The sequence below is a fragment of the Psittacula echo genome (genome assembly GCF_963264785.1).
Source record: "Psittacula echo genome assembly, chromosome: 2".
In the NCBI taxonomy this organism is placed as follows: domain Eukaryota; kingdom Metazoa; phylum Chordata; class Aves; order Psittaciformes; family Psittacidae; genus Psittacula; species Psittacula echo.
Genome location: NC_137737.1, coordinates 40720542 through 40734059, shown reverse-complemented (window position 1 = coordinate 40734059; position 13518 = coordinate 40720542). Strand labels below are relative to the sequence as shown.

The 13518-nt window shown below is 36.1% G+C and overlaps 1 protein-coding gene across 13 annotated transcripts in view; it reads right to left on the bottom strand.

The window, feature by feature from the left end:
- Nucleotides 1–13518, bottom strand: part of MLLT10 (MLLT10 histone lysine methyltransferase DOT1L cofactor) — a 164779-nt gene that overhangs the window by 113537 nt on the left and 37724 nt on the right. For 11 of the 13 annotated variants that reach the window (XR_013958936.1, XR_013958937.1, XR_013958938.1 and 8 more), the window contains exons 6-8: nt 9562–9665; nt 7043–7136; nt 5059–5154 (exon numbers count right to left, since the gene is read on the bottom strand). The exons of 1 other annotated variant lie outside the window; for it this stretch is intronic. Coding sequence is in view for 3 of the 12 variants with exons in the window: in XM_080639532.1 (XP_080495658.1) it covers nt 5059–5154; nt 7043–7136; nt 9562–9665 (294 nt within the window). In the remaining 9 variants the exon portion in view is untranslated. Of the gene's footprint in view, nt 1–2335; nt 2518–5058; nt 5155–7042; nt 7137–9561; nt 9666–13518 lie in introns of those variants that run through there. One more of the 13 variants, XM_080639535.1, reaches the window with a different exon arrangement.

Sequence of the window (13518 nt, the reverse complement as noted above, 5' to 3'; positions counted from 1 at the left end):
ATTCTTCAGCACTAAACCAGAAAATTTCAATTCTTTTCTTTTCCCCTAAAGATAAAAAAAAAAGGAAACCATTGCTTATGTAGCTGAATGATAACTCAAGAACTGCAGTATCCCTGTTTTTGCCACAGAATCTTATGTGATGCATGGCAGGTCAATTCTATCTTTTCACAGTCAGTTATTCATACAGGGAGGCATCATAATGAACACTTGATCTGAGTGTTTAGGACTTGATTTGTAACAGCCCACACAGAACATTAAAATACATTAAAAAGCATCAAGTGCCTCTCTCCCAAATGAAATTCATAGTCCTGACATACGAATGTAGGGTCCTTCACAACATATTGGGAAAGTTTATGCAGTTCACAAGTTTTACCTTCTCACACACTTAACAAACTCACAGTTACAGTGGAACACACTGTATGTCATGCAGTGCGTCAAACTCTTCTTATATTTCAAGTTCCTCCCCTCAAAATTAGGGGAGGTGCAATGCTCCTTGAAGAACAGGATAAGCAGCAAGATCATGCCCATAATGCATTCCCTTTAGCCAGTAACTCAGTGTTTAGAACGCTTGTCCTGGCTCCTGCATATGAGGTTCTCCTCTGACACCCTCCAACTTCTGTAATAGTGCCCTAGGGCTCCTCATCACTATTTTGTTCTTTTTTCCCCTCTTCAGTCACCACTTCTTACATATTTGAAGTCTTCAGTTACAAGCCCCTTTTTGTTTAATTTGCATCATATTAGCCATCATAGCAGGGAGTTTTAAATTTCCATTTCCTGCTCAGGACAGACCAAAGCTGAAAGACCTTTAGTAGAAAAGGAATTTGTGTAATTCAGCTGCTACATAATAGTTACTTACTATGCAAGTAAATTCACATTTTTAAGAAGTCGTAAACATATATGCCAGTAAGTTTGCCTAATTTTCACCTAAGTGGCAAGGAAGACTTCCTTTACACAAAGGTCAGTTGCAGATGTGTTTGCTTCCTTCTTTAGTCCCTTCCAAAGATAAGGTTGCCAGGAACATGAGTAAAGCAAGGCATTCTTCCACAGCCTCATGATGGTCTCAGGTTTTCCCCTAAAAGCTTGAAGTAAACACCTGGACCCTAAAAAAAGGGGTATTATAATGGGATGACACGCAACCTACTACCAACCCTACTTATGAGGCACACAGATGCATCTCTAATTAACTTCTAAATAACGGCTCTACCATAGAAACTAACAATACTTAGTCCAACAGTAATCAGAATATAATTAAGCTATTTATTCTGTAGCTTCAAAGTCCTCATTAAAATTAAATCATACCAAAGGTTTGGGGTTTTTTGTATTATTCTACCCTCGTATTTTGCTATCAAGTTTGTGAGCACAGTGTCTAGAAGAGACGAAGTACATTATTTGAAGGAAAACACATACTTTCAACTCAGTGTCTATTTACAGAAATGACAGCTATCCATATCAACATTTTCAGACCAACCTCTTCTTAATGAAGAGTAAGATTTTATAAGCATATGGACAGCTTCTGAGGTCTATGCAATAAAAAAGGTTCCAATCCTCAACTCATATGGCTTCTGCTTGGCAAAAGAGAAAGATTTAAGAATGCCTGAAGTTTAGATTATCCAAAATTCCAAAGAACAAAGATGAAAGATAAAAGTAGAAAATATAGTGCTCCTGGGGGGAAAAGGAGGAGACACACAACAACACAGACAGTGGATGGACAGAAATAATGACACAACACACGAGATACCACTGTATCTGGGAAGAAAGATACACATTTTTACTGTAACGTGACAACAATCTAGATTCCAAACAGATTTACATAAGAGGAAAATACAGTAAGTCATCCTCACCTTACTACCCCAAGATACAGTGTATATTTGATATACTGTATCAAATAACATATCATATGCAGAAGGTAGTTAAATTTATCAAGAGAATGTGCCTCCATACCACATACAATTCATTGACTGACGAGTAGTATTTTGCAAAACAAAGGCCATTTTTTAACTATGGAATATGTAAGGTTAAAAACGCCAAACAAAAAGCCTATAGCCACAGAAAGTTATGTGAACAACAGCTTTAGGAAACTGCAACTTTCTTCACATTTGGTGGTTTTAGCTAGAATAGTGCTTTGTTATTACACAACATACAAAGCAAATTAAACTTGGTAAGTGAACATGCTGTAAGGTACCACAGGAACCAACGAATGTTAAGTAATAGGTTAGTCCTTCAAACTGCATTGCTTCACTTAGTATTACAGATGGAATCATAGAATAGTTAGGGTTGGAAAGGACCTTAAGATCATGTAGCTTCAACTCCCCTGCCATGGGCAGGGACGCCTCACCCTACACCATGCCACCCCAGGCTCAAACCAGATCATGAGATCTTCCAGATTGCCATGTTTCAGTTCATGAAAGGTAGAAGAAACTTCCATATTCAATTTCTAGCAAACTTCAAGGCACAGAAAAAGGCCAGGACGTGCAAAGGCAAGCCACAACAGTAACTATTTCTAGAAGGTCCACATCAAAACACTTCCAGAGCAGGAGAAGCTGAGCAGCAAGCAGAAAAAAAGCAGCTGATACATTGGCTGAACACACTGTTACAAAGTCCCTCCAAGCATGCCCTGAAGATTTCCAGGTATTACGACCTGAAGAAGCATAGTATCTCCAAAGCACAACAAACAAACAAACAAACACAACAACAAAACCACACCACACAACAAAACTCAATAGCAACAGGTTTTTTGCACTACACAGACATACAAAACTGAAATTGAACCTCATGCTCACACCTCAAGGTTTCTTGAAATTCAACTTCAAGGTTTTGTCAATGTGAGTAAAAATCCATGCATGTATTTGGACAAAACATGACCTGAAATATGACACTGCTGAAAAACTAAGCACATTAAGTCAAAATATGGCAAATATTTGGTAAGGTTTTTGGTAAGGTAATTTTGTAGTCTGTAATTCAAGATTGTTTTTTTCCTACAAGTGTGTTACTAAGAAAAAAAGGTATGTCAAACCCCCATACTTTTCTAAGTTTAGTAATAAATTTAGGTTTAGAGATACAACCACATGACAATGCACTCTCTTCTGCACTACCAAATGAAGATGGAACTATTTGCCTACACCATTAACCAGATTTATAATTATCCAAGAACACTAGAGATACAACATCCATCCAAAGCGGAAATAACCTTAAAAGCAAATCAAATATTAATGAAACTAAGGGTCTGAAGACTGACACAGAATCATAGAATCATAGAATAGTTAAGGTTGGAAAGGACCTGAAGATCATCAAGTTCCAACCCCCCCTGCCATGGGCAGGGACACCCCACACTAAACCATGCCACCCAAGACCTCATCCAACCCGGCCTTGAACACCGCCAAGGATGGAGCATTCACAACCTCCCTGGGCAACCCATTCCAAGCCTCACCACCCTCACAGTAAAGAATTTCTTCCTTATATCCAATCTAAACTTCCCCTGTTTAAATTTGAACCCATTACCCCTTGTCCTGTCACTACAGTCCCTGATGAATAGTCCCTCCCCAGCATCCTTGTAGGCCCCCTTCAGATAGTGGAAGGCTGCTATGAGGTCTCCACGCAGCCTTCATACGGGAGGTGCTCCAGTCCCCTGATCATCCTCGTGGCCCTCCTCTGGACTTGTTCCAACAGTTCCATGTCCTTTTTATGTTGAGGACACCAGAACTGCACACAATACTCCAAGTGAGGTCTCACGAGAACAGAGTAGAGGGGCAGGATCACCTCCTTTGACCTGCTGGTCACGCTCCTCTTGATGCAGCCCAGGATATGGTTGGCTTTCTGGGCTGCGAGCGCACACTGAAGCCGGCTCATGTTCAGTTTCTCATCCACCAACACCCCCAAGTCCTTCTCTGCAGGGCTGCTCTGAATCTCTTCTCTGCCCAACCTGTAGCTGTGCCTGGGATTGCTCCGATCCAGGTGTAGGACCCTGCACTTGGCATGGTTAAACTTCATAAGGTTGGCATCAGCCCACCTCACAAGCATGTCGAGGTCCCTCTGGATGGCATCCCTTCCCTCCAGCAGGAGGGAACATTTGTTATGTTATAACATAACATTTGTTACGCAATAACAATTAAATAAAATTGTTATAACATTTGTTATGCAATTTCCTGTCACTATAAACAGAGCTCCTTCATACAATACACATTTGGTCAGTACATTTTCTGACTTCAAATTTTATGTAATAATTTTGAATAATGCAAAACTAAGTCTACCCACACCCGCAGAAAAGTCTATTAAATCAGTTGTATGGGATATATGCTGGTGAGCAGTTTTGCATGTGTTCTTAAAGAGCTAAAAAAGAGCCAAAGCAAATTTGCATTATGGTGCCACTGTCTGTTATCAGTGGTGTTTATATGATAAATTTCCAATAGACTATTAAAATAGCGGTAATAAAAACATGAAGGGATAATCATTATAAATTTAAAGTTTTTTTTTTTAAAATGTGAGTTAAATTGTTAAAAGAATACACCATTGACAGAAATCAGCGTTATGTTCTTTGTACCCTCACAGGAAGATTCCCAGGTGAATGACAAGATATTTGCCATCACAGCGGGCTTGACCACTAGTACCAGTGCGATATGTCAACAGGAGATGTCAGTTCTTTGGTGAAGAGAAAAAGAAATAATGGGTTCAAGCATACAAAATCAGACACACCTGTTTAGCAGCACACTTGCTAAAATGTCTACCCCTGTTTTTCTATCCTGCCTAATCATGCTACCCAAAAAATCTCTAATGGAAAAGCAAAGCAAAGGAAGCTGCATAGGAACAGCCTTCCCAATAGATATGTTTCGGTGTGTATCCCAAAACGGATGATAAACAGCAATAGGAAGGTGCATGTACAAACACATCTGAAGAAGTTTCCTCATTGGACACTAGTACCTCTAGTTTACCATCTGTCTCATTGATTATTCAGTGCTTCATAAACAAGATTTTTTTCAAGCTTTTCAGCAAAAATTAAGTTTATCAGAAAATGCTACTATTAAGCAGATGTGCCACGTAATTAGCAACGACAAATCCACTTACTTTTTTCTCCTTCTCATGATGTTTATCCTGAGAGTGAGAGGAAGAATCACTTAAACTTTGATCATATGACCTATTAGATCCCCGTTTGCTCTTTTTCTAAAAAGAGAAAATATATTTATGGATAGAGAAAAAGAACCATTTGAATAAATAAAAAGTACAAAGCATTTCAACTGATAAGATGCCTTACTGCTTGAAAAAAAAAAAAAACTCACTTACTGAAAAACTGACAAATTCAGAACAATTAAAAAGACTACCCAAAGTATACCAGGAAAAAAGCCTACCCTTGTATCAACTGTTACACCTCCACAAATTGGCAAGATATGCTTTCCACAAAGAAAAGAGATACATCACTTCTTAAAGGTTAGAAGACGCTAGAAACATTTTCAAATGTGCATAACATAAAACAAGAGAAGATGCTCCTCAGATGAGTATCACATGAAGCCACACTGCCACATGCCTGAAATGCATTGTAAGGTGGCTGTTTCATGGCTCCACGATTTATTATTCAAGTGATCCAACTGAAGTATTTTCAGTAAAATGGTTTAAAAAATAGGATACAGAATGTTACAGTCATGTATGCATTTAAAGGTGGCAGACATAATTGCCTTATTACTGTCATGTTTAAGAGCCTAGTCTGGGACTGCAAAAACTTTATGCTATGCCAGTGTTCAAACGTTATTTTATTATAACTGAGGTAGCATTACAAAGACCCTTCAGGTCTATGCTTTGCCAAACAATGTTTTCAGTGGTATAGCAGATATATGCCACCCACCATCTTCTGTAGTAAATACTAAACACCTGTATTTACCAGGCATCAACAGTCACAGTAATCCTAGAAGAAACACTGAAACACTTTAAACTATCTTGTCAGTCTTTACTGTTCTTAATTCTATAGCTTCGTAATGGGAGGCTAACTAATTACATGTTAAATACAGTTATGTCTTCACTGTTAAACTTGCTTTTTAAATACACATATAGGCATATTAGCTCAGGATAATTAAAAACCTTAGCTTAGTAAGGGCCCCAGAAAGACCTGACTTATTTTCATCATGAAGCAAATTCATCAATATTCACAAGAGCACAAGCTTATCCTCTAGAAAGCTAAAATGGTGCATTGGCCCTGTGTTTTTACCTCAATGCAACCTACTCAGAAGTCACCCAAGTATTCACCTTTTTTAGCAGTGAAAACAAGTAATCAGCAAGTTTAACTACACTTACAGCAGTATCTGTACTTAAGTTGATATACTAAAATTTTCATAATTCAATATTCATAAGTAACATTTTTAAAATATCACTAAGTCCTTCGAGGCCACACACTCACAACACATACACAGAAACAGACTCCTGGAACTATCACACTGGTAAGAAGCAATAGGAAAGACTTCAGAAGTCGATCCAAAACCTATTGAAATAGCAGAAATTTCAAAATTTTTTGTTTGCTTGTTTGTTTAAAAAAAAAAAATTAAAATATATCAAACCTCAAGTCACTTCCTTGAGGTTTTGTTTCATTGTTTCAAAGAATTTACAGGCAAGGAATATCTAACTGGCTACACAGTGAGCATTAGAACAAGAGGAAAAAACACTTTTTTCTTTCAGCAGCAAAAAGAAATAGAGGGCTTCTTTATTCTCTAATGTCAAGATAGCAAGTAATATATTCAATATTATTCTAAAATGAACTAAATTCCTAGAAGCAAACTAATTAAATAGCAGAAGAAACATTACAGGAACTCAAGGGGGGAAAAAAAAAAGCACAACACTACATGTGCATGCTATTTCTAGCAGAGGGGAATGACCCACACATCTAGAAAGTAACCACTTAGAGAAACATTTTCAGCTAGTACTTCTGTAACTGTGATTAAAAACACTGTTTTAATGAGACACAATCTACTTTCTGAGCTACACGAAAATATTATTTCTAGTATTAATAGCAATTCAGAGAGGAAAAGTCAGTGACTTTTTTTTATAGAATTTAACAAATACGTACCAGTTTACTAAAATGGTATTTACAGTAGCCACAGTATTGGACGTTATCTGCACCATTGCCTTCTTCTTCACAAAGAAGTCCTGCAAACTGTGCACTAAAAATAAACCAAACAACATTCAAGGAAAGTAATTTTACATCAGCTTGCACCACAGTATCACAGCTGATAATGGACAGATACTTATATCTGCATTTAAAAGAAGAGATTTCCACACAAGTGACATGCAAGCACATAACCAACCTTTGTAGTCCACTGAAAAATATGTATAGCTTATACTTCGGCCTAATACCTTTTTCATATCTTTAAGCCACTTACACAAGCTTACAGCTTGAAAATCTACATTTATTATGCAGCAACTCCCACAAATGAATAAACCAAGCAATGTATAATGATTCCTAGCTCAAATTGAAGCCAAAAATTATCTATGGAAAGAACAGTTTTTAACAAAACATACTGTAGATCCAATAGATCCAGAGACATTTTTCTGAAGGTACATACATCCCTCTCTGCTTTGCCAGGAAAACCACCTTTTTTTTAACAGGAATTCAATGATATAATAAATAATATTTATTGGTCTGAAAGACTGTGGCAGGTTAATTTCTTTAAAAAGAACAAGACGTACAAGTTTCCTTGCCTAGGCTAGTTATTATCTTACTCCACTACATCTTTTTCAATCAGATTTGGTTTTCACCATTTTCAATGTTGATTTCTTTTCTTGTCAAAACTAACTTAAGACATTGAAAAACCAACTATTCAGTTTCATTTTCCATATAATTTTCATTAGCATAATAATGCAATGTTACAGTCAAAATTATGCATGGGAGTATTTAAATGAAAGAACAATATATAAGGCAGCTAACTTTCATTGCTTTTTAAAATCACTTTCCCCTTATTTATACTTTATGTTCCTGGGCAATTCAGAAATACTGCTTCCCAAATACATGTACACCTACAGCAGATGCCAACTCAAGAAAACATTTAAGAGGATATCTTTAAGTGATGATTTATCGCCATACAAAAACAGATGGACTCAAGCTCATTCTTCCTTAGACATTAGTTTTGTTAACTCAAAACTGATACACCTGACCCTGGATCTCTGCCTTCTGTAGTTCTCACTTTTTACTTTAATTTTAAAAATATTACAGAAGCCTCTCAGTATCCTCAGTCACAGTACTCTCTGTCCAGGTATAATTTTATAGTACAAACCTCAGGAGTTTAGAATCAAAAAATCCTAAGAACTGGCAATATAGTTTCATTTTTAACCTAGTTCTCATGTACTTTATGGCATTCACTAAAAGCAGGGTTTTGAAATTAACAAAAAAATTGAAAAGGACTCCTGCATGCATCCAAGTGTTTGAAAGAAACTTGGATGTATACATTTATTTCACATCTAAGTAACCTCTTAACATGGTACACATGCTTTGAGGAACACGATACATTTGCACCATAAAAAGGATCTTGACATTGATACATCCAATGAAAAATTAGATGCTTATGAAAGAGTAAAGCCTGCCAGATAGTCAGGTAATTGAAAGAAGAGTTGCCAAGAAATCAGTGCCTAAACTACAGAATTATATCCTTTAAGATATGCACAAGACTTTCCAGGTATCTCTAGATGACACTGAAAAAAATACATTTAAGTAATTTAAGTAGGTGTGCAAATACTATTTCCCTGACTGAGCTGGTCAAGAAGCAGCATAGTGAAGCACTCATAAAACAGATGTGTAAATCCATAGGTTATGTAGCTAGACAGTCTGTGCAAATCTGCGATCTATCTACTGCAAAGTAGCTTCAGCTGAATTCGAAAAAACAAATAATGCCTGGAAATTTTGGTGTGAAACTCCTTTTGCTTCCTTTTACCTGTTGACATGCAACTTAATCTAATTATCCAGCCTCTTTTAGAAGTCCATAAAGTGAGACAAGCATCTCCTGGATGCAAGCAAGTCTAAGTATCTTAAAGTAAAATCAATCAGATAGTGGACACAACTGTTTCTTCAACAGATAAACCTAAATATATAGTTCAGGACAGATGCGTACCATTCAGATAAAACCAGTAAGGTGAACTGCCCCCAAATGTTTGGAAATCTGTACAAGAAGGGGTGAATCTCGTGCATGTTTATGTATAACTCAGTAATTTTTCCCCACTGATATACAAGAAGCAAGCATCAAACCAGCAGGTGTACAATCTCAAACATGCCTACATCCTATAAAACATCATCTAAGAAAAATAACTTAAGGAAAAAAACAAACCACTAAACCTTATTCACAGGAGGACATGGCATTGAACACAACCCAAAGGAATATTATCAGAAAGCTTTTGCAGCTCACAGGAATTGTCTATGCTACTCTACTATATTGCTAGTAAAAATTCTGTATTATTATAAATTAAGGTATTTCTACACAGTTTGCTTTATTACATTTCTTTACTCAGAAATAACCTAAATAAAGAGTTTATTCATTACATTGTGTGCACGGATTCTTTCTGGAATATCAGAGATGTTAAATAATAAAATATACTTACCATGTTACATGAAAAGCTTGTCGACATCCATGTTTATTACATGTCATACAAGCACCAGTGGCTGCTTTACTTTCTCTGCCTTGTTCATCACAAATATAGCATGTCTATCAAAGAGAAAATACTTAACATGATAAGAAGCATACAAATAAATTGTGTTACAGATTCTTGGGTGACAACTATTGGATTCTGCAGCTCAGCTTATATAAGAACTTCTTTTAAAACCCTAACTATGTATGTTTGCAGAAGATCACCAGTAGACACTTGGGATTCGTGTAACACTTCACCAACTCTAATGCAGTACAAATACTAATTTATATAAATTCTGTATCACTGTTCAACTAGCCAAACGGTTAAACAGCCAACAGTTACCAGCATTAGGCTTCAAAATTTTCCTTGCTGTCAAGTTTGTGTTTATGTCCTCTTAGGTCACAATAACTTTCACATTCATTTAACATTACCTGTATTGATGACATTCAGAAACATCAAATTAGACTGAGTGGCCAATGGTACAAGATACCATATGGTATACATGCATACGTCTACAAAATTACATACAGAAAAACTGCTAACAAAATTTTATTCATACATTTGGTGTAAAGTCTCAAAGCATGCTTCAAAAGTCATATGCTGCTCAGTTATTTTAATTAAATAAGTTGTTTAACAGAACTCTGTTTTAATTTCAGCATGATTTGGACAGCCTCATAAATATCTTAGAAACCAACCAAGCAAGAATCTCCTGTAAACAAAGTTTAAATTAGTGTATCAAGCCCATTTCAACCTCAAAAACAAGCTAGAATGAAAACAGCCTGTCTAGTACCTGAAAATCTTATCATAGCATTTCTGTCAATTTATTAATTTGTTTTACTGGGATAGTGTGGCCATCTGTAATATTTTCAAAAAGTTATCAGTAAAATTGAAGTTAAAAAAAAAAAAGGACAAAAAGAATATACAATATTTATTTAATTTTTTTTTTCCATGAGGCAAATAAATGTGGATACATCCTGTGTGGGAGCTCACTATTGTACTAGACATCACTACAATCTCTCACCAACATTTCAGGGAGATACATCAGACGAAGCTAAAACTCTTCCCATTTTTTACTGTCCTAATTACTGAAACGCCATTTAGAGAGATTTTATCATATCACATTTATGTGTAAAATTTAACAGTTTCAGAGTAGATTCTCAATGAAAGTATCCTCCAGCACTGGGCCAGTCAAGTGTCTGTTTATAAATGAGAGAGAACCTTGCTGAGGTAACAAATACCAACACACTGCCACCTCTGTAGAAATCCCATTACAAGATCTCAGACAAGAAAAGAAAAGCTTCTTTCCCTCCTCCCCCGCAAAAAATTGTCTACATTTAAACTGTAACTGATTTATTGCAATTGTATCACAACCTCCCTTCTGTGAGGCAAAGAATGAGTAAAATAAATAAAAAACCATCAATCATAGGAGGTAGAAAATACAGTTTAAGAAAAATGGACCATGATACCACTGAAATAAAAATATCAAAAGAATATAATACAAAACCACTATTACTTAGAAAGCCACGAAAATGAGTGAAATTCTGAGATCAGAACAACCTTTTACAGAGGTATTTAGAACAACATTTAACACAAAATGTCAGCTAACTAAAGCATTTTGATTAACATGCTGGGCTCTGGGGTAGATGAGTCATACTTGTACAGTTTCCACAAGACTTCTAAAAAGCATTCAACCCAATAGCTAACATATCCTAAAATCATACCCTAACATTTGAAGGATCAGAAAGGGGATAATCCTGCTTAATTCTTTGCCTTGCTCCCTTTGTACATCAAGGTAGTGCATACAGATAATTCAGTTGTTTGACAGGGTCTGAGACTGGCTGCTTTTTAGCTTTCCATAACATGACCTGACACATTTCAGATTTTAGGAACAAACAAGGTCATGATCTATCAACCTCATCTGAGTAACTATATTAAGTGCAAGTAACTTCAAAAGTAAGGTACCTCTATAAACAGAGAGTTCAACGGACCCCATAAAACTCAAGCTCCAGTTACAGTCCTGTTTTTTCAGAGTTTTGCCTTAAGATCTGTAATTTTTTTCCCCACTGAACTCAGAAAGAAAAGCAATATAAGCATTCCAGTTAGTAAGCACGTAGTTCCTGATTTTCAACACTACATACTACATGTGTTTCTGGACCCCTTCAACCAATTTACAGTTAAATGACTTAATTTTTTCCTAAAATGATAACAAACTACCAGCTACATTACGAACAAGTTTAAACACAACATGGTGGACTGCCTACCCATTTTAACAAGCTTAGTGAACTTCTATTCTTCCTACCATAGCCATGAGAAGTATAAAACCTGATTCCTAACCCTCCGTATGAAACAGAGCCAAAGAAAGTTCATCTTCCTGTTCCAACATGGATGGTAAGTTCTCTCTAAAGCTGAGCTTCTCATACTTCTACCTTCTCTTAGACAAGAAGCCTGAGAACCTTCGTCTTTCTTTCACAAAGCAGGAAAATAAAGATTTTCATGCATTTGCAAATCCATGCAATTGCTACACCCCCTCTGAAACCTCTGGAATGTGGAAGTGCAAAACTGTGTGTCCCACTACCTAAAGCAGAGCTAATCTTCAGACCTCTTAGGGAAAGAGAGTACTTAAGACTTCTCCCAAACTCACTGGAAAATACGCAAATCATTACACAAAGCTTTTTATTCAGTAAGGAAATTTTACCCAAAAAAGGCAACAAATATCTTATTTAAAGTCAAAACATATATTTTGCAATACTGCCTTTACGTTCCTGTCAGTATTTTTCCTTCGAAAACTCAAAATGTAAACCACCTTCTTTGCAAAAGCATTGACAGAAGGGAACATAGGACAAGAAATACCTTACAAAACAAAAAGTACTTTGAGAAATTGTTTACTCCTAACAGCTAACCAACAGCATTCCCTGCTTATAGAATCAAATCTAGGAATTGTACACAAACTTCTGTCACAGCAAGTACAGAAATATGTCTAACAGCTGCCTTTAATACTAGGCAGATCAAGAAACTCCAAAACGCACGTATTCTTTAATCAGTTCTTAAAAGGGGTTCCTAAAAGCAGTAATTATATTCAATTACTACATACTTTCCAACGAACCTGAAATAGCCAAATAAAGCCCACATAAAATAAATTGGTATAATCCATGCATAACCACCCAAGGAATAACAAATATTTACTAAAAAGGAGAGCAACTACTAGTCCATTTGGTTTTGGAAGTGACTGTGTAAGAAGAGCTTTCCTGTTAGTTAACCCGCTAAGCAAGTCATTCAGTGGATTCATTCAGTAATATGATGGTTTTTATCCCAGAAGCAGGTAAACTTCAGGGAAATAACAGACAAATGCCTTGACATTGACAAGCCTCATGCTTTGGTATTTGCTATGTTTCTTCTTGCATTTAAGATTACTGTACTTTATAATACTACATATTTCACAGCATTCAATAAAGAAACAAGCTCATAGAAAAAACTGTGTAAATTAAGTACTATCTCCTGGCAAAACGCCACTGGTGCTTCTCTTTATTTTAAAGACTACAGTATATGTTCTCCCTTAGGATAATTTTCATCGGCCTGTATTTTCCTCCAATTCCATATGCTAAAATTCTATATGTATCCAGCCACACACAGAGAACTACTGAGGACTTCACAGGAAATAAAATATTTCTTAAAATCATCCTATTTCAACCTGAGCTGACAGAACGAAATTAGCATTAAGTCTCTCTAAAAAGAGAAGCAACTCTAGTAATTTTTTTTAATTACATGTTTACATTTGTTCACAATGTGCAACAAATGTTTTAAGAACTGTTTGCCACACCTATCTCTCCAAAAAACAGCGTTTAGTTCCCATTTCCTTCCAAATAGATAAAGGCAAAGTTAAAGGCTTTACAAAGTTCCTGAACTTTCTTGAAGAAAAAAAAAAAAAAAAAA